Source organism: Aspergillus multicolor (genome assembly GCF_047715735.1).
Source record: "Aspergillus multicolor strain CBS 133.54 unplaced genomic scaffold BDW74scaffold_20, whole genome shotgun sequence".
Taxonomy (NCBI): domain Eukaryota; kingdom Fungi; phylum Ascomycota; class Eurotiomycetes; order Eurotiales; family Aspergillaceae; genus Aspergillus; species Aspergillus multicolor.
The window spans coordinates 416795-440069 of record NW_027395971.1 but is presented as its reverse complement, the minus strand read 5'-3'; the positions used below and the strand labels follow the sequence as shown (position 1 = coordinate 440069).

General features: G+C 51.5%; 11 protein-coding genes across 11 annotated transcripts; 8 read left to right on the top strand and 3 right to left on the bottom strand.

Annotated features, from left to right (window-relative positions):
* Nucleotides 1-1471: 1471 nt before the first annotated feature.
* BDW74DRAFT_53860 (putative succinate:fumarate antiporter (Acr1)) lies at nucleotides 1472-3001 on the top strand. Its single transcript, XM_073733099.1, has 5 exons — nucleotides 1472-1658; nucleotides 1707-1754; nucleotides 1808-1857; nucleotides 1913-2111; nucleotides 2173-3001. The coding sequence occupies exons 1-5, from the start codon at nucleotides 1601-1603 to the stop codon at nucleotides 2784-2786; spliced, it is 969 nt and encodes a 322-aa protein (XP_073581998.1). The 5' UTR covers nucleotides 1472-1600; the 3' UTR covers nucleotides 2787-3001.
* Nucleotides 3002-3503: 502 nt separating this feature from the next.
* On the top strand, nucleotides 3504-4398 carry BDW74DRAFT_169149 (uncharacterized protein; the record flags this gene model as incomplete). The annotated part of the gene is made up of 3 exons (XM_073726948.1): nucleotides 3504-3963; nucleotides 4058-4178; nucleotides 4227-4398. 3 exons carry the CDS (start codon nucleotides 3504-3506, stop codon nucleotides 4396-4398), a joined length of 753 nt encoding a protein of 250 aa, XP_073581997.1.
* Nucleotides 4399-5870: 1472 nt separating this feature from the next.
* BDW74DRAFT_156973 (glycoside hydrolase family 95 protein) lies at nucleotides 5871-7915 on the bottom strand. Its single transcript, XM_073725068.1, has 2 exons — nucleotides 7712-7915; nucleotides 5871-7659 (listed from the first exon to the last, which is right to left on the bottom strand). Exons 1-2 carry the CDS (start codon nucleotides 7779-7781, stop codon nucleotides 5987-5989), a joined length of 1743 nt encoding a protein of 580 aa, XP_073581996.1. The 5' UTR covers nucleotides 7782-7915; the 3' UTR covers nucleotides 5871-5986.
* A 1357-nt stretch (nucleotides 7916-9272) lies between these two features.
* On the top strand, nucleotides 9273-10440 carry BDW74DRAFT_186526 (uncharacterized protein; the record flags this gene model as incomplete). Its single annotated transcript, XM_073731282.1, has 1 exon — nucleotides 9273-10440. The coding sequence occupies one exon, from the start codon at nucleotides 9273-9275 to the stop codon at nucleotides 10398-10400; it is 1128 nt and encodes a 375-aa protein (XP_073581995.1). The 3' UTR covers nucleotides 10401-10440.
* A 485-nt stretch (nucleotides 10441-10925) lies between these two features.
* BDW74DRAFT_53826 (twinfilin) lies at nucleotides 10926-12475 on the top strand. Its single transcript, XM_073733097.1, has 4 exons — nucleotides 10926-11136; nucleotides 11261-11892; nucleotides 11954-12205; nucleotides 12256-12475. Exons 1-4 carry the CDS (start codon nucleotides 11118-11120, stop codon nucleotides 12370-12372), a joined length of 1020 nt encoding a protein of 339 aa, XP_073581994.1. The 5' UTR covers nucleotides 10926-11117; the 3' UTR covers nucleotides 12373-12475.
* BDW74DRAFT_53831 (PHF5 family protein) lies at nucleotides 12440-13074 on the bottom strand. The gene has a single exon (XM_073733098.1). It carries the CDS (start codon nucleotides 12902-12904, stop codon nucleotides 12578-12580), a length of 327 nt encoding a protein of 108 aa, XP_073581993.1. The 5' UTR covers nucleotides 12905-13074; the 3' UTR covers nucleotides 12440-12577.
* Nucleotides 13075-13170: 96 nt separating this feature from the next.
* BDW74DRAFT_53809 (pinin family protein) lies at nucleotides 13171-14643 on the top strand. Its single transcript, XM_073733095.1, has 4 exons — nucleotides 13171-13350; nucleotides 13414-13846; nucleotides 13905-13973; nucleotides 14025-14643. The coding sequence occupies exons 1-4, from the start codon at nucleotides 13340-13342 to the stop codon at nucleotides 14424-14426; spliced, it is 915 nt and encodes a 304-aa protein (XP_073581992.1). The 5' UTR covers nucleotides 13171-13339; the 3' UTR covers nucleotides 14427-14643.
* Nucleotides 14644-16403, top strand: BDW74DRAFT_53810 (alpha/beta fold hydrolase). Its single transcript, XM_073733096.1, has 7 exons — nucleotides 14644-14938; nucleotides 15073-15125; nucleotides 15202-15309; nucleotides 15375-15484; nucleotides 15543-15873; nucleotides 15940-15991; nucleotides 16041-16403. The coding sequence occupies exons 1-7, from the start codon at nucleotides 14860-14862 to the stop codon at nucleotides 16316-16318; spliced, it is 1011 nt and encodes a 336-aa protein (XP_073581991.1). The 5' UTR covers nucleotides 14644-14859; the 3' UTR covers nucleotides 16319-16403.
* Nucleotides 16254-18047, bottom strand: BDW74DRAFT_53803 (uncharacterized protein). The gene is made up of 5 exons (XM_073733094.1): nucleotides 17733-18047; nucleotides 17535-17682; nucleotides 17413-17485; nucleotides 17242-17366; nucleotides 16254-17193 (listed from the first exon to the last, which is right to left on the bottom strand). The coding sequence occupies exons 1-5, from the start codon at nucleotides 17920-17922 to the stop codon at nucleotides 16488-16490; spliced, it is 1242 nt and encodes a 413-aa protein (XP_073581990.1). The 5' UTR covers nucleotides 17923-18047; the 3' UTR covers nucleotides 16254-16487.
* A 497-nt stretch (nucleotides 18048-18544) lies between these two features.
* BDW74DRAFT_53747 (60S ribosomal protein eL43) lies at nucleotides 18545-19410 on the top strand. Its single transcript, XM_073733091.1, has 4 exons — nucleotides 18545-18703; nucleotides 18780-18810; nucleotides 18953-19117; nucleotides 19227-19410. The coding sequence occupies exons 1-4, from the start codon at nucleotides 18685-18687 to the stop codon at nucleotides 19288-19290; spliced, it is 279 nt and encodes a 92-aa protein (XP_073581989.1). The 5' UTR covers nucleotides 18545-18684; the 3' UTR covers nucleotides 19291-19410.
* Nucleotides 19411-20040: 630 nt separating this feature from the next.
* BDW74DRAFT_53789 (putative PHD and RING finger domain protein) lies at nucleotides 20041-22305 on the top strand. Its single transcript, XM_073733093.1, has 2 exons — nucleotides 20041-20441; nucleotides 20511-22305. Exons 1-2 carry the CDS (start codon nucleotides 20156-20158, stop codon nucleotides 22070-22072), a joined length of 1848 nt encoding a protein of 615 aa, XP_073581988.1. The 5' UTR covers nucleotides 20041-20155; the 3' UTR covers nucleotides 22073-22305.
* The last annotated feature ends 970 nt before the right edge of the window (nucleotides 22306-23275 follow it).

Genomic DNA, 23275 nt, shown 5'->3' with positions numbered 1-23275 from the left:
GAGGCCGATGCGAGACGATAAAGCCCTGATAGGGAGAATGATTGACCGATAGCTATTGTCGATCTTCAGCGTTCGCGCGTTCTTATGTCCGGAAGATATTCCTTCCAGCTGGTCGTCAACTCTGCTGAAGATGTCGCCAGAGCGGCCACTTCTACGCACTTTAGACAAGCTCTCTGCCTTGTTTGGGCTGCTGCAAGGCTGCAGTATCGACGCAGCACAAACATAGCATGCCGGTCGGATTCACGAAAATTTGGCTCCGTTTACTCTAATCCTTACGGAGTAAACCTGCAGCTTATAGCAGACTTTGATGGAAGAACTTGTGTGGAAGATAAGATCAACTTTAATCTTATCAATCGTCAAGGGATATGCCATACCGACTGTTAATGCCTGAAATATCGGGCATCTAGCTCATGGAAAAAGTCTGGATAAAACATGTGCCGACGCCTTGAGTATCACAGCAGACTCACAGATTCGCGGTTACTCCGACGGCCTGATTTCTCATTTCTGGTCAAATAAGCAGCTGACCACCGAAGCTGCATTGCAAGTTTCTAGACGCGTTGTACGGAGATGCCTATACAGCATCAACAGCTGTCGATGTGGCTACCGTCGGCATTCCAAGAGCGGAATTACCTCGGCATGAGTGAGCAACGTCATTCTTCCTGGGGTCCGGATTCTCCCGCCTTCGTCCTCCATTCACCCTTTGCGATGGTCAGTTGACAGCCAGAGGCTGAGGCTTAGTAGCGCGGAATCACAAGCTAGAAGCTGCGCAAGTCTTTGTACTTCTCAGCTATGCTGTCGAGTAGTCAGCTATCACATGCGGGCACCCCAGATTTACTGGTCACTGAAGTCAAGTTCACTTCGCATTGATTCATGAGATCATGCCCTATGGACCCAAACGCGCTGCAGACCAGAGCCTGAGCCAGAACCATGGGCTGGACGAGCTCGCTCTACCGGGCCTCCCGGCAAATCTGGGGACGTCGAGTCTAGGGCATGGTAAGGAGGTAATGATGATGAGAACGGCAACTGAGACTTGGTCCCTCAAATATGTCTCGTTCGCACCAGTTTCGGAGGATCTGTAGACGCTACTTCATTGACTTTATCAGATTGAAATCCTACAGCTCAAGACTCGGCTGTCCATATCTCGATATAGTACTCGCAGTGGCCAAGTTCCGCTCGTCCATCTCCCCGTCTCCGCTTCCCCGTTCCACCTCCGCGGCTCTCGCCCTCAGCCTAAGAATTAACCACAGAAAAGGGCAGAGACAAAAGCCGCTATTGACTCCGAGTCCCCGGGCAATGATCGCCTTATCCGAAGCTCTGACTCCCAATATTTGCCTTGACTAAGACCCTCCTTCCATAGCTTCGTTCTTCCTCGGTCCAACCGAGGGTACTTATACTTCCGTATCTCTCCGCACTAAACTTGGGGAAATTTCACTTTGTGAACGTCCGATATCGTCGCTGTCCTCGTGGCTCTTTTCAGTCCTTTTCTTTCCTTTGGATTGTTCTTTCTCTCTTTCTTTCGTCTTGGTTGAAGTGTTGACTTGCGCGAGTTTGTTCCGTTGCAGTTGGAAATATACTATACATTTTATACGCCTGAGTCGCAATGTCTGCTAAAGGGGGAAATGGAAAGAAGCCGGCTTCCCCGGCTGTCAACTTGATCGGTAGGTCTGCGATTGCACTGCGATCCATTCAATACTAATTTCGAACAGCTGGTGGTGGTGCTGGTATGATGGAGGCTCTCGTTTGCCATCCCTTAGGTACGAAACCCCCAACCCCGAGCTCAGAAGCGCATGCGCTTACAAACGTCTAGACACAATCAAAGTACGCATGCAGCTTTCGCGGCGAGCTACGGCGCCTGGTGTATGTTTCCAATATCTACTCCAGAGCCTAGCCACAGCAGCTAATTCCTATGCAGGTCAAACCCCGCGGCTTCATAAAAACCGGTGTCGAGATCGTTAAGAAGGAAACCGCCCTTGGTCTATACAAGGGTCTTGGAGCCGTCTTGGGCGGTATTATCCCTAAGATGGCCATCCGATTCACCTCCTATGAACAATACAAGCAAATGCTCGCGGACAAAAACACCGGCGCTGTCACCAGCAAAGCCACATTCCTCGGTACGTTCCGCTTCCTTTATGCTCTATCATCCCAGTTTGGTACTAACACATAGATAAACAGCCGGTCTCGCCGCTGGTGTAACGGAAGCTGTCGCCGTCGTAAACCCCATGGAAGTCATCAAAATCCGTCTGCAAGCGCAACATCACTCTCTCGCCGATCCCCTCGACGCACCCAAGTACCGCTCCGCCCCGCACGCCCTCTTCACCGTCATTAAGGAGGAAGGTTTCATGGTTCTCTACCGCGGTGTCTCCTTAACCGCCCTCCGCCAGGGTACAAACCAAGCTGCCAACTTCACAGCCTACACGGAACTCAAGGCCTTCCTGCAGCGCACCCAGCCTGAGTTCGCCAACTCTCAGCTGCCATCTTACCAAACGACCGTCATTGGTCTGATCTCTGGTGCCGTCGGTCCGTTCTCCAACGCACCAATCGATACCATCAAGACTCGCCTCCAGAAGACGAGGGCCGAGCCCGGCCAGAGTGCCGTCAGCAGAATCATGACCATCGCCAAGGATATGTTCAAGCAAGAGGGTGCAAGTGCATTCTACAAGGGTATCACACCCCGTGTGATGCGTGTTGCGCCGGGCCAGGCCGTGACGTTTACAGTGTACGAGTACTTGAGAGGGAAGCTGGAGGCTTCCAACTGGGCGTTTGTGGGCGGAAACTTTGAGGAGTAAATTCCTCCGCTTTTTGTGAACTTGCTTCTGGACTTTCTGTCCTGGCCCTGGCTGGCTGGAAAAGCATTTTATACAGTAGATACCATCATCTCTTGGGCATTATTGGTGGCGTTGTTGTTTGGCCTGTCTGGCCTTGGCTTGAGTATCATATATCGTACTATCTTTTCTTTGTTGATACTTCAATTAACCTCAATTGTATCTTTAGTTCACCTTCGAAGTTTATCGTGCTTGATACTGTCTACCCGCGTAAGTTAGGGCTTGTAGGGTAAGTGAAAGCAGATCGACTATATCAAACCGAGTATTCATTCTACCTCATATCCTGCTTCACATATCTAGTCAAGGTCAAGTGCCATGCAACAATGCGCTTATTTAGTCCTTTACACTACTATTACCGAATCATCGTGCATGGCCGATTTGTGTACTTCGCAGTCTTGGCGCTTATGCTTATGCTTACGCTTACCCTAAGTAGAGCTCCACCAGGTCATGCCGCCGCAATCGCGCTCAGCAATCTGAAGCGGCAATGGACCACCACTACAGTGAGGGTGCAACAAGATGGGAAATAAGCATAATGTTTTGTAAGGTCTATGGCCCACAAGTCGGAGTAAGGCAAAGCGTAAGCAGGATGGGTATAAGTAGTCTCGATTCCCAGCCAGGAATGACCGAGGCACTACCATTCTACATTATCAACTCTTTCTTTCTAAGCATTTAACATCTATCATGTCTACTCAACGCACAACCGTTCTCATCACCGGCGCAAACCGCGGAATCGGGCGCGGTATTTTAGAGCTTTATCTATCCAAACCGCATCACACCGTCATCGCCGCAAACCGTGATCCCGAGCATCCGACGTCCAAAGAGATTCTAGCACAACCTACTGCGGAGGGCACGGTAGCCAAAGTAGTGAAGCTGAATATGATCTCCGAGACCGACGCGAAGGATGCAGCGCAGACGCTGAAGAAGGAGGGCATCGAGCACATCGATATCCTGATCGCCAATGCGGGGATTGCTCTTGCGTTTCCGAAACTCGAAGAGGTCAAGGTTGAGGATATAAGAATCCATTTCGAGACGAACGTCATTGGGTTTGTGCGTGTGTATCAGGCGTTTCTGCCGTTTCTAGGGGCCGCGAACGATCCGAAGTTTGTGACGATTGGGTCTTCTGCGGCATTTTTGACGGTATGTGTAGCTCTTTTTGCCTCTTAGTATGAGTTCCCAGCTAACGTGTCCCAGTGAGTGAGGTTATGCTGAACTGTGGTCAGACGTGTACTAAGAAGATAGGAACGTGATCGATGCTCCAAACGCTGCATACGCGCCCACGAAGGTTGTCCAGCACTGGTATACTCGGACAATTGCCAACCAGGAACGGTGGCTCACAGCCTTTCCCATCGACCCAGGGTTCGTTCGCTCCGTAGTTGCTGGTTTAGCAAAACTGACCCCAAATAGCTTTGTTCAGAGTGACTTGGGCAATAACGCCGCTCGTATGCTGGGGCTCGAGGCAGCACCGGTCACCATCGAAGAGAGTGCTCGAGGTGTGGTTGGGGTGATTGATGCGTCTACCAAGGAAACGCACTCTGGGAAGTTGTGGAAGTGGACGGGAGAACAGGAGCCTTGGTAAACTTTTTGCAATCAGCCTTTTGATTGAGGCCGACATACCCTTAGCGCAAATAGTGAAGACCAGAGACCTAAGTGAACTGTCTGTCTTGGGCTCGAGGATTGGCATTTGTATAGTGCTTCGGACATTGAACAGCGTTCATAATGCCAGCTGCCTTGAGAAGTAGGAAGCAGTAGATCTGGTTTGGTCAGTTTACCATGAGATTCATGTCGAATGGAATATTCCTCTCGGTCATCCAACACTGTTTCGCCTTCACATTGATGTCTGCCCCGGACTGGATGAGCAAGAGAACACCATCGTCAAACCCCCGTTGTACAGCCAAATGCAGTGGCGTCCAGCCATGACAGTCATGTGCATTGATATCGCACGTGCCTCGCTCATGTTCAGACCAATGTTCAAGTAGCGTCCGTAACACTTCCAGTTGTTTCCAGTGCGCCGCCCAATGAAGCACGGTTCGTTTATTGTTGTCTAAATGAGAAATCTGTGACCCATGATCGAGTAGTAGCCGCACTACAGAGTTGTGACCTCCTATAGCAGCGTAGCAGAGAGGCGTGCGCCCATCACTATCGGTGCAATCTGGGTTCATATTGCCGTTCTCAAGCAGCACACGTAGTATCCGCTCATGACCATTCTGCGCCGCTATGTGTATCGAACTGAGCCAGCCCTCGCCATTCTCGGTGGTGAGCGATCCGTGCGCGGCAGGCTCAGCTGTAATAGCACCCGACACGTCGCAGAGAGAGGCTCGGTTTGTAGCTGGTCCTGTATTGCTGGACGAGTTAGACGTACCCAGAGGCGCTGCGTCGGGAGAGGCAGTGGAGCCAGAGCGAGAGGCTTCTCGCGAGCGTGCGGAGGCGAGGAACGACAACACCTGCGCGTCCAGCGGAGGATCGAAAGAGCTGAAATTATCCATGAGACTGTCCATCGCCTCTAGATCAAAATCACCGCCTTCTGCCGGCACATTCCCCGAGCCAGGAGTTTTCGAAGCATCTACATTGAAAGGTCTATCTGCCGATTTCACAAAACTGGCATCACGGTTGCTCGTTGCGTTGGTAGCTGGTCGATCAGCTCGGCCACGGTCCGCGCTTCGTTCGAGTTGTTTCTTCTCTACATCGCAGCACGTGGAGTTAGTAATAACCGACAGCGCCTTCGGAGAGCGCTTACGACGAAATCTGCGCTGTGCAATCCGGTTTTGCAGGCGACGGCGCTCCGTGGGGTCAACGGGCAGCTGCAAGGAACCTGAATCCATGGCTGCTCCACTGTCCTGGCTCAACCGACATATAAGCCGATGAAAGAAACGGACAGCCTGCTCCCTCGACGTGTGCTAACCACCTGCTGATTCATGTCGAAGGTCAACTGCGGGGATTTCGCCATTGGAGAACTAGTCGGCCTGTCTTTGTTGATGACTACACGTGACTACCCAGCTCTGTGGCCTGTAATTTAAGGCTTCCACTCATTGTATACAGCAGTGGTTTAAATAAAGATAACTCGAATTTCATTGTACTAGAGGACTCCAAAAACAGGTTTTCCCAAGTGGTACAGACCGCGAACATATATAGAGACACTGAACAGTTCCTCGGTGCATAGTACGGTGCTAAAGAGTAATGGTATACTCCCTCCCAGCCTCCGTCGCAAAAGGACCTTGGTACTCCTCCCCATCAACAAGCAGCGCCGTCGATTTAGCCACAAGGAGGCTCAGTCCATTACCCAGGGTCGACTTTATCACCGCCTCACTGAGCACGCCATCCTGCCAGAAAATACTAACCTCAAACCCACCTCTTGCAAGAAGACCACTAACAGACCCATTCGGTGCCTTGCCAGGCAATGCCGGCAAGAGGTGCACAATACCCAAGTGGCTCTGCAGCAGCATCTCCGAAATGGCAGCAGTGTAGCCTAAGTTTCCATCAATCTGGAAGACAGTCGCGCCGCCCTTATCACTATTCCACAGATTCGGAAGAAGAAACGTCGACAGCCAGGCTTGGACGTTATCCCATGCATCGGAACCCCGATAGAGGCGTGCATACAGGGCAATGGACCACGCCCGCGACCACCCTGTGCTGCCGCTGCCGCTCGTCATGCGGTTGTCAAGGAGGGCCCCTGCAGCATCGGCAAGGTTAGTTGAGGCAAGAGGTGTCAGTTCGGTTCCCGGATATAGGCCGAAGAGCGGGGAGAAGTGGCGGTGGCCAGGGTCCGTCTCGTTGAACTCCTCGAGCCATTCGAGAATTTGACCATAGGAGCCGATTTGCGGGGGTCTTATCTTGGTTAAGTACAACTGTACTTTGTCGAATAAGTCGTCGGTGGAGCCTAGGATGGACTGGGTTTCATTAAGGGCTGTAAACAACTCGAAAAGAATGCTGTTGTCTAGAGTTGGACTTAGGGTCAAGGCTTCGTTCCATCCGGCCACTGTCATGTCTGATGGTATCTCGAAAGCCATTTCTGGTGAGCAGGAGGGTCCGGTCGTCAGATAACCATCCAGCTCAAACAGATAGCACTCGAAGAAGTCAAAGGCATCTTTCATAATCGGGTATGCCTGTTCTTCAAGGAATGTTTTGTCGCCCGTGAAACGATAGTGTTCCATCATATGCAGTGCAAGCCATGCCCCGCCCATCGGCCAAATCGAATATTTTGTCCCATTGTCAACTGGTACTGAATCACCCCAGAGGTCCGTATTATGGTGTAGCACGAATCCAGGGCAACCGTACATCCGTTCCGCTACATCCCTTCCACGTTCCTGCACGAGCGAGAGGAGACTCCAGAGCGGTGGGGTCAGTTCGTTCAGGTTGGTGCTAGTTGCAGGCCAGTAGTTCATTTCTAGGTTAATGTTGACAGTGTACTTGGCGCCCCAGGATGGAGTATAGTCTTGGTTCCAGAGGCCCTGGAGTCCAGGTGGGAGAGACAGGTCTCCGGTGTCACGGGACGATGCGATTAGGAGGTGGCGTCCGTAATTGAAGAGGAGAGTAGCGAACTCGACATCCTCATCTGGCGAGGAGATGTAGTTTGCTTGCCGCTTGTTTGTGGGGAGTGTTGAGTCGCCTGTGGACGATCCAAGGTTGAGCGTGACTCGGCCAGCCAGCTCTTTGTGATCGTTGATTGCTTCTTCTCGTAGGGCATCGTAGCCTAGTACCACGGCGACATCAAGCTTATTTTTCAGTTCCGCTTCTTGGTCGCTAGCACTCTCGTACCGGTATGAGGATTCTGCGTCGAGGAAGAAATCTACCGTCGTAGCGTTCGAAACGACTAATCTGCCTCCGCTGGCAGTTATGGTGCCTGCAAAGGATTAGTTACAGGACGGTTTGACCTTGGGGTTGGAAGCCATGACCTTGGTCCACAACAACTCTTACTCCAGCTGTGAAGGTGCTGTAGTCTACCTCTCCTGTAACGGCTTTCATCACAATCGAATTCACTCCGTCCACGACAGTTGCATTATTCTGTTGGACCCACTTTGACCGGCGAAGATATGCACTCAGGTCAATGGCTCCTGCAGTATCAGCTTGGATGCGGAGGCCCAGCACGCCAGATGGCGCGCTTGCAACCAATTCTCGTCTGGCATTATCAGGTTGTATCCACAAGAAACATACTGAGGAACTCACTTGTACCCAACGCCACCATACTTATATTCACACGCCGCATAACCCTCCAGTGTGTCCAAGTAACGCACAAGATCTGTCCCGTCCTCGTCCTGGCCAAGGTCGACATACAAGTTGGATAGGACTTGGTACTCCCGAGGATCTATCGATGTGCCCGTCATATCGGTTATGGCTTTGTCTCCTGCAGCCGTAATATTACCATCGACCAAGAAATCCCGGATGATAGGGAAAGACTGCAAAGACTTCGGGTTCACACGGTCCTGGAATGTGCCACTCCAAACAGAGTTCTCATTCCAAGTGATGATCTCCGTGGGGAGGCAATAGAGAGTTCCTCCTAGGCGACCGTTGCCCACTGGGAGACTTGCGTTGAAGCGGGTTGCAGCCGTGTCGTACCAGAGGTAGCGGGAGCCATCGAAGGTAGCTGCGAATCCTCCCCCTGCGATGATGAGGGTGGACAGAGTGGGTGCAATGACTTTGGTAAAGATCATCTCCGGAATTGGCGGGTTAAGGTTGGAGTTTTCTTTCGATGAAGATGAGATTATGATGTTTCCTAGTCATTGAATGACATTTGACTTTATATTCACTTGCCATGTTATTGTATCTTAACAAACCGGCTAATTGTCAAAATGATGTTGAGTACCTTGCTGTGCAAGGCATGCTGAAGATCTTGACCAGTGCCAAACAGTATACCCCACGGGGAAACAAGTGTGCAGGGATCGGGATAACTATCCATAGCGGCACTTCCAGTTGAAGCTAGGCTCGATAACAACCTCCACTTCTCGGTAGAAGGATCAGGTACGCGTTGATAAGGGCTGCGTCATAATCGAGCTAATCCGCAGCTGCATGGCAAGAGGTCCAGTATAGTGAAATTACCCTAATACCCGCAATACCAACTTCATCTTCCTAGCTCTAACCATCTTGCCAACGTGGTATCACGAAGTTTGGAGCCTTCATTTGTTGATAAATCCCGATAGAGATATGTTGACTGAAATGAAGTGTGGTCGATGTCGTCCGATAAGAGTGTGTCTTTATTACAGCCGAATGCTTCATGTCTCACTATTACCATGTATTGGATAGCCTGAAATATCTTGTGCAGAGCCCTTATAGCTAGCTGTACCTTAAGTTTAGCAACTCCCTTACCAAAGGATTAGGCAGCGTACCTGACGAACCCCGCAGACCGGCTCTGCTTCCTATCGCCATCGGAAGGCTTCCCGGTCCCTTCTCCAAATGCCTTAAGAGCGAACCCGTAGGCCTTCAGTATCTACCTACCTAGCTTAGAACCCATTATTGACCATGGCTGCTATCCGCGTCTTAGACAACTCCACAATCCACGACATCCTAATCAACCTCTCCCGTGCGGAAACATTCAGATTTCTCCACATCCTCGAGCAAACACTGCTGGATTTCACGACCACAGAACGCCACTACCAGCCAGCTCCCACCGTAGCCAACCGCCCGGATGGCCAAAACACTCTCTTCCGCCCTTTCACCTCCTCCTCCAGCATCGGCACCAAGATTATTGTCGACCCTGCTCCAGACTCAACCGGGAAAAGAGGTTCGCAAGGTGGCATCATTGTCCTCTGCGACGAGAAGGGGAGCCCTTCAGGCGTTCTAAGCGCCGAGGAAGTCACAGGCTACCGGACTTCAATGAATGCCATGGTGCCATTTTGCTGGAGGAAGCATGTTGAGAATATTGTGATATTCGGCGCTGGCGTGCAGGCTCTTTGGCATAGTCGGCTTATTCTTGCTCTCCGTGGCGACGAGGTAAAATCAATCACATATGTTAGTGGGGATAAAGCGCGCGCGAATAAGCTGCGAGCCACTATTTCTGCGGAAAATGACGCTCGGTGGAAGGCTAGCTGTTCATTCCATCATATCTCCAATACGGCGCCGCAAGAAGAGTTCCAGCGAGATCTGAAAAGTTGCTTGCAGGAGACGGATTGCATATTCTGTACTACGCCGGCCAAGAAGCCTCTTTTCCCGCCGTCTTATCTGCCCCATGCAGGCTCAAATGGCAACAGCAGCAGCAAAATTCCCTTCATCTCGGCCATTGGCTCCTGGCAGCCGGACTTGATCGAGGTAGATCCAGACCTTTTGAGGCTTGCCGTTGCAGGTACGAGTTTTGCCACAGCAAAAGAAGGTGGTGCAGTGCTGGTCGATGATCGGGAATTTGCCCTCACAAACTCGGGTGAGCTCATTCAGAGTCAAGTTTCTGCAAAGTATATTGTTGAGCTAGGAGAGATCATTGCCTCGAAGAAGGGAAGAAGCAATGAAATTTCCGGACTAATTGCGGAGCGAAGCGTTGAGGAGATGGAACGGTTTATCTCAGAAGGCTTCGTCGTTTACAAGAGCGTTGGCGTGAGTCTAACGGACCTAACAGTAAGCAAGGCCATACTTGAGCTGGCAAAGGCGAGGAAATAAAAGCCGAGATGTAATGTAGACAGGCTTTGCAATGAGGTCAATAAAAAGGTTCCCAAGAATTGTGGTTGAAGATTCAAGATAGTAAAGCTAGTTTCAGGGCCCGCCCGGCTCCATGACAATGTCTTTATTTCTCAAACTAGTCGTAGTTCGCCCTCGGGTTGTAAGCCTCGATGCTCGACCGTGGCAGCTCACATGAGTCCTTATCATCAGTGCCTGCTGGAGCATTAATCGGTTTATGGCAGGTTTATAGACAGCTTAGTCTCGAAAGGAGCTGGATCACACACAATGCCTCTTCGACAAGCCTCGGGGATCCAAATGTAGCGGAGGAAGACAGGCTGCGTTGGGACGGATGCTCCTGTGTTCTTGACGGATAATTGACGCAAAAGCGGCATCACGTCTGGCCTGAAGCAAGCATTAGGCAGGTATAGTGCATGAGGTATTTGGACAGCATCCTACTGCCCAGGCGCCTGCATGAGACTCATTTTGTCTGTAGGCGTAACCAAGAGACACCATAATGTGAGATTGGATAAGTTTGTTGTTGGATTTTGGCCGCACCGTATACGTATAGATGGGTGTCATGTGATACGGCGTTGAGGCCACCCTCCGCAGCGGTGAAATAAATAGACCAACCAGCGAACCAACAACAGTCCCTCGAACAAGTCATATTGATATCACATCTTCCAGACGGGACGGAAGACATATCCCGGCGCAGTCAATATGCAGTCCGGAATCTCAGGTACGTCTCCGCTCCCTACAATCGAATGCTAGCACTATTGGGAACTCCGCCCCGCCATCCCCGAGAACCCAACTCGCAACAGAGGATTATATCGAGTCCTTGAACTAACCTGGTGATAATGCAGTCTCGCAAGAGCTTCACGATGCCTTCTCCCGCTTCGCATCAGACACATCCATCTTCTGTCTCCCCGTGACAATCACCGCGGAGCGTCTAACCCCGCTCTCAACCCTCCCCTTCTCCGGCTATGGCGACAATACATTCTACGCCTCCCTCTCCCAACTATCTTCTGTGCTGGAGCCCAAGACGCCTATGTACCTGCTATTCCGACGGAGCGGCTCTACGCTCATCGCGTTGACCTACATCCCCTCCAATGCGGGGGTGCGTGCCAAGACGCTCTTTGCGTCTACGCGGGCGACCCTGGTCAGGGAACTGGGAAGCGAGAAGTTCAGCCAGACGATCTTTGCTACGGATGAGGAGGAGGTTGTGGGCGAAAAGGCGTGGAAAGAGCGCGATGCTGAGAAGAATGGGACCAGTGCCAGTGGTTACAGGCGAGAGGATCTGATGAGTGAGAAGGAGAGGGAGTTGGAGGCTGTGCGGAAGGCGGAGGAAGCCGGGAGGAGTGGGACGCCCGGGCGGGATATTGGAATCGGAGGGTCGTTTGCTAGGGGCCCGTCTAGGATGAAGATTGAAATGCAGGTGGATGAGGATGCGAAGGGTGCTCTAGCAGGGTTACAGCAGGGTGGGCTGGTGCAGGTGGTAAGTTTCACAAGAAGATATTCATTTTACCATGGTCAAACTAACTTAACTTATCTAACAGGCCATTGACGTTCCGACGGAGACACTCAAGCTTGCTGCCGCCGAGTCTGGTGTTGACGCCAACTCCGTCCAGAACCATATTTCCACTTCCTCGCCGAGATACACTTTCTACCACTATCCCGACTCCGACGCGGTCATCTTCGTTTATACTTGCCCCTCGGGCTCGTCGATCAAGGAGCGAATGTTGTACGCGAGCTCCCGAATGTATGCGCTCCAGGTGGCGGAAGAGCAGGGTCTGAAGGTTTCGAAGAAGGTACGGCGAATCGAACGTGCGACTGAGTGGCAACTGACAGAAAATGGCAGATTGAGGCTGGTACGTCTGATGAGGTAACAGGCGAACGCCTTCATGAAGAGGTGAACCCGCCACAGAATAACGGCCTCAGACAAGGGTTCGCGAAGCCCAGGCGCCCTGGGAGGTAGAAGTTGACTGCCACTTTGCAGCAGCTGTCAAGGAGTCGGACCAGATCCCAACGTAGATATCCATACGCATATATCCGTAGTCAATATCCATTGCCATTCTTAGATGCCACCAGTAACCGCTGCTAATAAAGCAGCCATATAAGACAAGGTTCGCCAGCTCGCCGTATCCTGGACCCAGTTGCGTATGCGGACCGAAGCCGCCTCATCAATGATTCCGAAAACTCTTTTTTTGATAGAATAAATCCGTCCTCGAACTTCCCAGGTTTATAATCTTCGGGCACCCGTCTCGATCTTTCTCTAATCGTGTACATTCAAAGCAGTAGAAGGCATCACTAATTCCCTCGCCACCGCATACAATGCATTTGTTCTGGTAGTTGCCGAAGGAGCACTCATCACAGATGCGAACCAGGGTCGTAGGACGCACGTAGGAATCGCACACGGGGCACTTTCCGTCGCATTTGTCACACAAGCGGCCGATGGAGATACCGGGTTGCTTTCGGCACATAACGAGATCGGGGTGATGGCGCGACATCTTGCTGGAGAGGGGTCGACAGAGAGCGTAGAGAAAGGTGAGCGAAAATCGAAGGTTGGGGTAGAGAGTCGTTTCTTTTGACCTAGTTCCGCTTATAAATGGCCAGGAGGCGACTGTTTAGAAAGCAGGCCGTCGAAGGTGTTGGAAAGCGAGGGGAGGTTGGAGAGGACAGCTCAGGAACGGCGTGACCATTTTCTGCGAGGCCAGCCCCAAGCGGCAGTTGGTCCGTGCGAGTCTGGCTTTGAGGCTCTATCGCGAGTCCGCGACAGCAACTCTCTCCAATGCATCCAGTGATTGCATTTACTTTTATCTTCTATATGCAGGTGATATAACGCGCAATCTGTGACCTATTACATTAGCGCTTCTTCCTCCCTATTATCCGCATCCATTCGCCAGCAAACTCAGACCCGGCTATCACTCAGACCAACACCAGCCATGGCAGAAGCGTACGTATTTCCTGTTGGATCTAACTGTCATGCCTTCCGATAGCTAATCAACCTTCACTCTAGAACACTAGCTTCCGCAGTGATTGTTCCCGAAGACAACGCCTCTCCAGAAGCCGGACAAAAGCGAAGACAGTCCTCAACGACCGACCTTGACTCGGACATCAAGCGCCGCCGCCTTAGCACTCAGAGCGAAGACCGAAGTCCCAAACAAGCCCGCAGGCAATCCTCTCCGAAACAAGACTCCCAGGATACAGAACGCAAGCGCAATCGCCGGGATGAGGAACGGAAGCGTGGACAGCGGTTGTTCGGTTCTTTACTGGGGACGCTCTCGCAGAGCTCCACCTCCGCGGCGCAACGGCGGCGGGCGGATATCGAGCGGAAGCAGCAAGATAAGCTTAAAATACAGGATGAGGAGTATGGGGAGCTGAAGAAGAAGAGGCGGGAGGAGCGGTTAGCTACGCGGAAGAAGGAGCAGAAGGCCTACGAGAAAGAGATGGTGGGTTTTTTACGTCTTTGGCTCGAAGGGGACTGCTTACTGATTTCGGCCTATATAGATGCATACTCGTCATACGAACCTGCTGGCCATGGCCCACTTTCTGAAGACAAAGTCGGAGCCTGTATTGGTATGGTACCCGTTGATTTCATTCTGTTTCGTCTTCTGACCGACCTTCTAGTACTACAAGCCATGGCAGTTACGACCTGAGGAGGAAGATATAATACGGGATCAGGTACGGGAAGCTGAGGTCACAGTTTCTCGAGAAGTGGACGAGTTCGATGTTCGCAATGCGCAAGAGGATCAGCCGGAAGCCGAGAAGCAAGCCCAGCCTGAGGAGAAACCAGAGGAGCAACCAGAGCAATCGGAACCCAGTCTAGACGCGCAAGGAGATAAGCCCGAGGAGCAAAAGGACTCAGTAACAGCTGAGACGAATCACGAGAAGGAGCCGGAGGAGACTAAACCTGACAGCGCCCCAGCTGAAGCTGTACCAGCGACCTCTCATCAAGAAGAGGACCACCGAGGAGCCGAAGACGATGGAGGGGAGGTGGTTGAGGATAACGAAGATACGGTGATCTATTAAGCAATAGCAACCATCTTATCCGTCTAAATTTAGTCCGAAAAGGGTGGTCAATAATGTACGATACAATGAATGATCATTGAGGAGACGGTTAACGAGGGCCGAGGCATCTCGGAGTTTATTTCATCAGAACTCAAAACACGTCCAACTTCCCGACCATGTACCCCTTGGAAGCTGTTTCTGACCTCTATATCACGAAAACCTTTGACTTCTAGCTCTAAGGCATAATTCGTCCCAATTCCTGTCTTTTTGATCTAATAAAGGTCGGTTTCACGTGATAGCGAGAGGGGCTCTTGGGACCTTTAGCTCCAGCACCGTCATAAAATCATCACCAGAGTACAATTTCATCAAGCGCTGTTTTCTTTGTCTTGCTCCGTGGGCGGTATCCTTGATATATCTATACATTATTAGCTCCCGTCTGTGCCCATATTGCACCATGGCTGTTGACAAGATAAAGGTCTCGGGAGATTCTCGGGTTGAGCATCGCTCAGCATTCGTGAATGGCAAAACATATGGTAGGAGCTCTTTTTCCTTACATGTCTATCAGGATACCTGCGAAATTCGGCCCGTGGATGAGTGCCTCATATACTTAGCCCCAGGGCGCAATTCTGTGAAGGTTCAAATAGCAGATTGCTGATTATATATCCAGGCTATCTATATAGTGTGCCGGCGTCAGGGCAATACAAAGGCACCGTAGTCCTGGTAATTACTTCAAGCGCCCACTGCGCTATACGCCCTGACAAAGCTCGAGCTGACGCAATGGCCTGGAATGTATTAGCTCCACGGTTTCCCAGATTTGTCAATAGGCTGGCGATATCAGATTCCGCTTTTCATCAACAGAGGCTACCGAGTCATTGCGCCAGACTGCATCGGATATGGGCGGACGGTAACCTCCACCAGGTCCTCAGTGTCAAAATACATGGCTAATGAGTACACGCTTACTCCTACCAGGACGCCCCGTTGGAACTAGATGCGTACTCGCACAAGAGCTGCGCGGATGACATCAAAGAACTAGCTAACCAACTTGGAGCATCGAAGATCATTCTCGGTGGCCATGACTGGTACGTCTACCCTCATACACTCACCTGTCCACCGGCTAAACATTAAACGCACGAGCAGGGGCGCAGCGCTCGCCTACCGCGTCGCCCTCTGGCACCCAGATCTTGTAACGCACCTCTTCACTGTGTGCGTGCCGTACAACCCACCGTACAAGAAGTACATGACGCTCGAAGAGATGGTGGCAAAAGTAGCGCCGCACTTTGGGTACCAGTTACACTTTGTCAGTGGGGAGATTGAACAGGCTGTTAAGAACAAAGAGGAAAACAAGCAGTTCCTGATTGCGCTCTATGGTGGGCGGACGCAGGAGAAGGAGTTTGCTTTTGATGTCCACAAGGGCGTAAACCTGGAGATTCTGCCAAGCTTGAAGAAGACTTGGGTTGTGGATGAGGAGGTTAGTAGCTTGCTTGTTCCTATATTTACCTGCTTGTGATTGAATGGGCTGACCGAGTTTATGAAGGAAATGGAGTACTACGCCTGGGAATTCGCTCGCCACGGGCTCCGCGGGCCGCGTATGTTCTCTCCTCCCGGCTTATATGAGTATGTTCTAACCAAACGCAGTGAACTGGTACCGCACGCGCAAAATCAACTACGATGACGAGCTTTCACTGCAAAAGGGGACAATTGACATCCCTGTCCTCTTTATCCAAGCGCTCAAGGACGCTGCTCTCCCGCCGCACTTGGGCAAGGGGATGGGTAAAGCCATACCGCAGCTGACGACAAAGCAGGTCAATGCTTCGCACTGGGCCCTTTGGGAGAAGCCCGAGGAGGTCAATGCGGCTTTAGAGGCCTGGATAGATGAGGTGGTTGAGGGAAGTGGGAGGGTGGCTAAGCTGTAATTTACTTCTCCTTGCTTCGATGCATATGCGAGGAATTGGATTGGGAACCGAATCTAAGACGTATATCGGGTGTGCATGTTGTAGTGTATATAGTACAATTTGAAGGCGAAACAAGGATATCATGATACAGTCCGCACCTAACTAAATCATAAGGAGGGTGGCAAAGAGCTTAGTTCTCCAGGACCTGCGTCTCAACACGACATCCGATCTTCTCAAGACGATCAAGGTACTCCTGGCCCAGTGTCGCTGGAGTAACGATTCCCCCTCTCGAGACTTTCTTGACCTTGTCCTCATTGTCCAACATCACCATAGCCGCCTCGGCCATCAGCACGCCCGTGAAGTGATACATCGACGAACCCTCATATACCAACTTTCCAAATACACGCTTCTGCGTATCCTGGTCTGGCGTGGCAATGGCACGGTACTCGCAACGGTCATTGCGGCCGCTTTCAGTGGTCGGTCCGCTGCCAGGTGCGTAGATTATCTTCTTCACGAGCCACCGGACCGGAGCCAAGAGCAAGAGGGCCGTTCCGAGCAAGAACGCGTAGTTCCATAGGATGCCAATGAACGAGTTGCGGACGTTGAGGAATTGGCGGAAGTAGAACCGAGGCCCGTACAGTTCTGGCATCAAAGTGCTGCTGCGATGGACGATGGTCATGTCGCAGAAGTCTGTTGGGGATTTGGTCAGGGTGCCTAGGTCGCGGACGGCTCGGACGCCGAGGACCTTGGCCATGATTGCCTCGGATGGGATGTCCTTTGGTGGCGGGGAGACTGCAAGCGAAAATGGCTTTGTTGATTCGAGGAGATGCTTGCCGGAGAAGTCTTCGATGCAGGTTAGGATAGATGAGAGCGTACCGCCGCTCGCACCGGACGATCTATACGGCATTAGAGGGATTGAGTGAAAGGATTTAGAGGTCTCATACTTGAACTCATAGATTGAGCCCGTGATCTCCCTGGTAGGGCAAGCTAGTTTCTCTCGGACTTCTTTTACAAGGGCGTAAGCCAGCATGTCGGCGGGAGCGCTCTCGATACCAACGCAGTGGATGATCTGCTCTGGTTAGAAGGCTGCTGTATACCAGTGTATGATGACGTACAATAGCACCGTTCGACTTGGCTGTTTCGTGATACTCGTCAACTGTCTGCTTAACCCATGGCGTTTCTCCAGTCCTACGGCATTTAGACAATGCGGTCAATCAACAGAGTATCTGGGACTCACGCATCGATATAATGGGTGCCGGCATTCGCGCAAGCCTCGACGACAGGAGTCGAGTAGATGTGGTAGGGACCAACGCAGTTGATGATGAGCTTTGTTCTCTCCGCAAGAGAGCGCAACTCCTCCTTCTGAAGCGGAACGGTGATAATCTCTATCCACGCATCAGTAGAGCCCGCCAGCACTTCTTGTGGCCAGTTTTACCTGGTTCTAAGCGATCAGCATTGAGCTTCTTCAGTTCCTGAGCCACGCCCTGGATCTTCTTGTATGAGCGCCCTGCCAGGGCCCATTTCAGGTTCGTGGGGAGATGAGTGACGATATGCTCTGCACAATACTTTCCCGTGTACCCAGTAGGGCCAAGGATGACGATATCGAACTCCCTATTAGATTCCATGACTTTGGTGTTGCGAATGGCCTCGGTTGGAGAACAGTGGTCAGCAAGACAACGTCTAATTTCAAGTTGTACACCTCAATCCAGTGCTACTAGATAGGAAAATGATTGATTTTCAACCGGTTTCAGAGGGAAAGCAGCTGGCAATGGCCAATATCTAAGTGCCTACGAGACCAATTTTAAGGAGAATCGGCGACCGCGGTTCAGATACCGGTACGTCATGTCATGCGCTCGTAGGCGATAAGGCTTGGCCCCCTGTATCGCCATTCTAGACTTTTTTTCATCGGTGAACTATCTGGATTGCAAAAGCCATAAAAGAATAGCTGACGATCATATTGCATAACTATATTGAAACACGCTATGACTAGGGCTCCTGCAGCACGCGAGTTCAGCGACCAGACAAAGCTGCTTATCTAAGACTGATATTTTTACATTTTTGTGCCTTTCCAGACCGCCTGCCCCTAATGATCAGTATAAAGGCTCCAGGCCCCAGATGGAATAGCATCACCATCCCAATCGTTAAGGATAATCTCGCTCGATACTTTATAGCAGTAGTTGTAAAGTAATCTTGAATCTGTCTTTGTACATTCCTCGGCCAACTTTGGGTTGAAGAGGGCGTATTCTACTATAGCTGAGGATTATCACGTGGTGCCAAGCCTAAGCCCTAAGCGAGCACCCACAACTGGGCCACTTGAAAGCGCAGGCTCGATTTCGAACTTCCCGCACTGTTCCCATCTTCGACCTCAACAGCCGCACAGAGACAAGATGACGAAGCGCACTAAGAGTGAGTATAGCCGGATATTATCCATTGACTTTTGGAAGAACAAAAAATGGAAAACAGAAGCTGACTTGTTCCGCAGAGGTCGGCATCACCGGTAAATATGGTACCAGGTATGCATTTACTAGAAAACCCTCCAAGACCCCGGATTGAATCGAGCGCGATATTTCCGTTCACGACACGGCGAAATTCAAAGACTCGGCGACCGGAAACACGACCGACTGGACATTTTTCTGACTGATGGTTCGCCAATAGATACGGTGCCTCCCTGCGTAAGCAGGTGAAGAAGATGGAAGTGTCCCAGCACGCCCGCTACATCTGCACCTTCTGCGGAAAGAACACCGTCAAGCGCCAGGCTGTTGGCATCTGGGAGTGCAAGGGTTGCAAGAAGACCATCGCCGGTGGTGCCTACACCGTCTCGTAAGTCGACATCTCTGCCGCCGTCGCCCGATCGATTTTGCCTTGCCCGATCAAATCAACATCGATGGAATCTTGCCCGGAGAATTGACTAACATGCGCTTTCACTCAGTACCCCCGCCGCCGCTGCTACCCGCTCCACCATCCGTCGTCTCAGGGAAATCGCGGAGGTCTAAATGTGATGATGGGATTCCTTTCTGTTTCGGTTAATTAAAAAATGAGACAAATACAAGATATGGATTGTCATGAACGCATCCTCGTCACGAATTTTCGTCCTCGGTGTTAATGGCGTCGTCTGCCTCATCGAACACGATTTTACCTCTTAGACATGAATACCACCGATGATGATTTCAGATCAAATATTCTAGTTCCCAACTGTGTCGATCTGCACCACATAAGAAGAGTCGCTTCGTTCCCTATGGCCCGATCATTTTGCTTGCGATTGGGCGCCTGATAGTGTCTTCTGACGAATACCAGCAACATGTGAGGACCAGGGGGCCGAAACCATTCACCTGCACCTTGGGGAAGACCGGAAATGAGCGTAACAATAATTCTGATATCATCGGGTACTCGTTCTTACCCACATTCATCACTCCAGATCTATTCACTGTTAAATGGTGCTTTGGGTATATAGGTTTCGTTTCAGACTGATCGGCCGCCAGCTCGCCACTTCTCGACTTGCATCCATTCCAAAGATAGGTAGGCGTAAGAGGGGTAAACCCCTTCGAGCGCACTGCAGGAACATAACTTGCACATCAACCAAGGCTCAAGCGCCGTGACCGTCTCTGCGAGAGCCAACAGTCTCTTGGTTCGGAGGCCAGTGATTCGCCTTGCGTCGGGCTGGTCTAACCTCTTCCAGTCTGGTCGCCAACGTGACCGCTTGCTCACCTTCAAAAGCGGCCGCCCCATCCCCACACTCATCTACTTCCTCTCCCTCTTTCTCCTTTCTCTCTTTATCCTCTCCTCATACCTCTTGTTAGCTGTTCTTCATGCCTTCTCTCAGTTTTCCTACTCACAGCTCTATCGAATCCCCATCCGTTAATGTCCGACACCTGTATTGTGTGCTTAGGAGACCTTGGCGAAAGCGCCAGCGATCCTCTTGCCGTCCCGGTGCCAAGACTTGACCTTGAACCGGACGGCAAGGCACCTGAGACATCGACCAAGCTAGATGGCCTCGACGATAATGAGGATAGCCTCATCGCTCAGTTACTCCCATGCGGCCATGTCCTTCACAACAACTGCTTGAAGCCCTGGGTCGAACGAGCGAATAGCTGTCCGATATGCCGCCGGACCTTCAACGAAGTGGAGCTGAGTGACCGAGTCGGAGGTAAGTTGTATTCCAATCCTTTTCATGATGCATGCTAGCCAGAACGAGTGCTTATATTGTTTGTTTTAGGTCCCGTTGTTTCATCATACGCTGTCGAAGACCGTGTCCAAGTCGCAGATGTCGACCCGTCTATGATCGTCGAATATATAGATGATGATCTCTCCGACTTTCAACCATGCCCTATCTGCGGCGATTCGGAGAACGAAGAGCTACTCCTTCTATGTGACGGCTGCGATGTGCCGACACATACATACTGCGTTGGGCTTGATGGGGTGCCAGCTGGTTCCTGGTACTGTTCCCGATGTGAGACCCAACGTCCCATCGGACTATCTTCTGATGCAGTAGATAGACCGTCGAATGTCCAGAACCGGCGGCGTCACCGTACAAGAGCGCAGCAGCGGACGGTACAAAGCAGGAATCAGATCAACTCACTGCACTGGGCGCGTGTCTGGCAATCAGTATGGGATCACCTCAACATAGATCTGGACTTCCCTTTCGACGATGATCGAGCTGTTCAGCGTGTGCTGCAACAACGACGCCGCGATGAAGCCAACCAGAGGGAGTTTCGCAGTTGGCAACGTCGTTTTGAGGTCGCCGAACGACAGGGGGGAAGAAATCGATTCAGTGACACTGCTGCCCTGCTTGACATCGAGGCGCCCAGGCCGTCGCGCCCACGAGCGCCGAGGCAGCCGACTCCAGAGCCAGAATCACTGGAAGAGATGCGAGCGTGGAATGCTTTCGAAAGAGCCCGTGAGATCGAAAACAATCCGAGCGCGGCAAGGAAACGAAAGGAGCCTACAATGTCCCCTTCTCCGGAGCCCACCGAGCCGGCACGGAAGCTGAAACGACCTCGCACCCGTAGGGCCCAGGATCTCGCAGCCCGAGCGATGCAGAACGGCGAGTCTTCTAGAAGCGCCGTTGCCCAAGCATCCGCTCGTCTCAATGCCGATAATTCTAGTGAACCAAGTTTCCTTTCATCGTTGCTGAAGGAAGTCGAAGACGCGTCAACACCACAGAGTGTCCACTCGAACGGTCCTTCGGCTCACATCTCAGTCGAGCAGAGCACTCCGGGGCTTTCATCACCTTCCATCTCACCCGTACCATCTAACCAGTCGTCTCCCCGATTGTCTTCTGCCACCCCACCCCCGAATTTTGGGAGCAGGCCATTATCCCCGATCCAACTCACCCCACCACATGATGTGTCGTCCCCTCCACCTTTCTCCCCCGAAGTTTCACCAGCCAGCTCTCAGAAAGATGATAGAGAGGGAACACCGTCACGCTCTCGACCTCGCCGCATCCCCCGAGCACCGCAGATCGTTAGAACCGTACGATCAACTAATAGCTCGCCTTCTCGTCCCGGGCTGTCTTTGGAGGTGAAATCTGACATCCAGAAACTTGTTGGAGCGGCTTTGAAACCGCATTACCGCTCGAAGGTCGTCTCCAAAGAGGAATACACCGACATCAATCGAAACATCTCTCGCAAATTATACGAACATGCTTTGGGATTAGACTCGTTGGAGTCAACAACGAAAGCACGCTTGGAAGCCACGGCCAAAGACGAAGTGCATAAAGCGATTGGCGCTCTCAGGCAGAGCAGGGCAAGGGTTAATGGTTCAGACGACAGTTCATAATGATTCTTTGGAGCATATAGCGGCGTCTTATAGCGATCTTGTTCTTATTACATTCATGTGGGCGAGCATACTAAGCGGGTCATACATCAACACTCTACAGCTTCTACAGGTCTAGTTCTTAGCGGGGGCTCATATCCTCACTTCATACTATGAAAGCATAACCTAGGGCCCTACCGTCCTGGGTACTCTTGGAATCCATCTACTGTCCAGATCCTTCAGTAGTCTCAAACATCTCCGTAGGTGGTTCGTATAAGCTATCCAAGCCGCGCCCGATAGAGTGATAGACAGCCCGCCAAAGTCTGTCGGATAAGACATGCCTAAATCCGAGAGCACGCATAAGCACTACAAACTATAGCAGGCGGCAGCGAGCGAGCAAAGCTGCAGAAGTGGACCGTTGCCCGGGTTGGTGCTAGCGAGTCTGACTCAAATCGATAATTGAGTCATGAACGTGTAACGTGTAGGTAGATGAGGAGCATGGGGACAGGTCATGGGAGCCACGGGCCACGAGTCGACATGTTTTTCCCTGGGGCGTATTCTGCATATCAAGTCACAAGTGGCACATGTGTTGCGCAGGATGGATACGCATTGATAATGATATCTGATTTCTTCAGGGATCCCCGTAGTTCAGCCCTGAGGCTCGAAAGGAAAGCCTGAGTCAGGAACCGATTTTTCAGCGGCGGTCGAGGCTCATGAACCTTGGAAGGATTGAGATTCGAGATTCAATAGTCGGACGTATCTGTGGTCCGAGGCCGACTCGGTTCCGACTAGCCAAGTCTCATAGTTCTTCGCGTTATAGCAGATACGCATACACATACGCCTCCAGATCGAATAATAGCCCATATTCCAGATCTAGTACCCCATCTGTAATGAGGGGAACAGACCATGTGTCCCCGTAGAGCCCAAAGATCGAATAGAGCATGGTCCATGTGTCGACAATGACTTCGCCATGACCCTCGGACTCGGTAATGAGAAGCTTTGCGATCTCCCGAGGCTGACCCACGGAGGAAGCTAAGATAAGCAAGTGGGCCGGTCTCGGATATAAAATTTTGTCTTTCTCCAATGAAATGCTTACGATGCATCATGGCTCCCAGATTCTTTCCTGGCCATTTCAGATTTTGACGTAGCTAAGCTAGCTTGTTTGTTTCGGATTTCCGAGACAGCTGATGGCTGATGCACCTCGGACGTGGCTACGGATAACCGGCA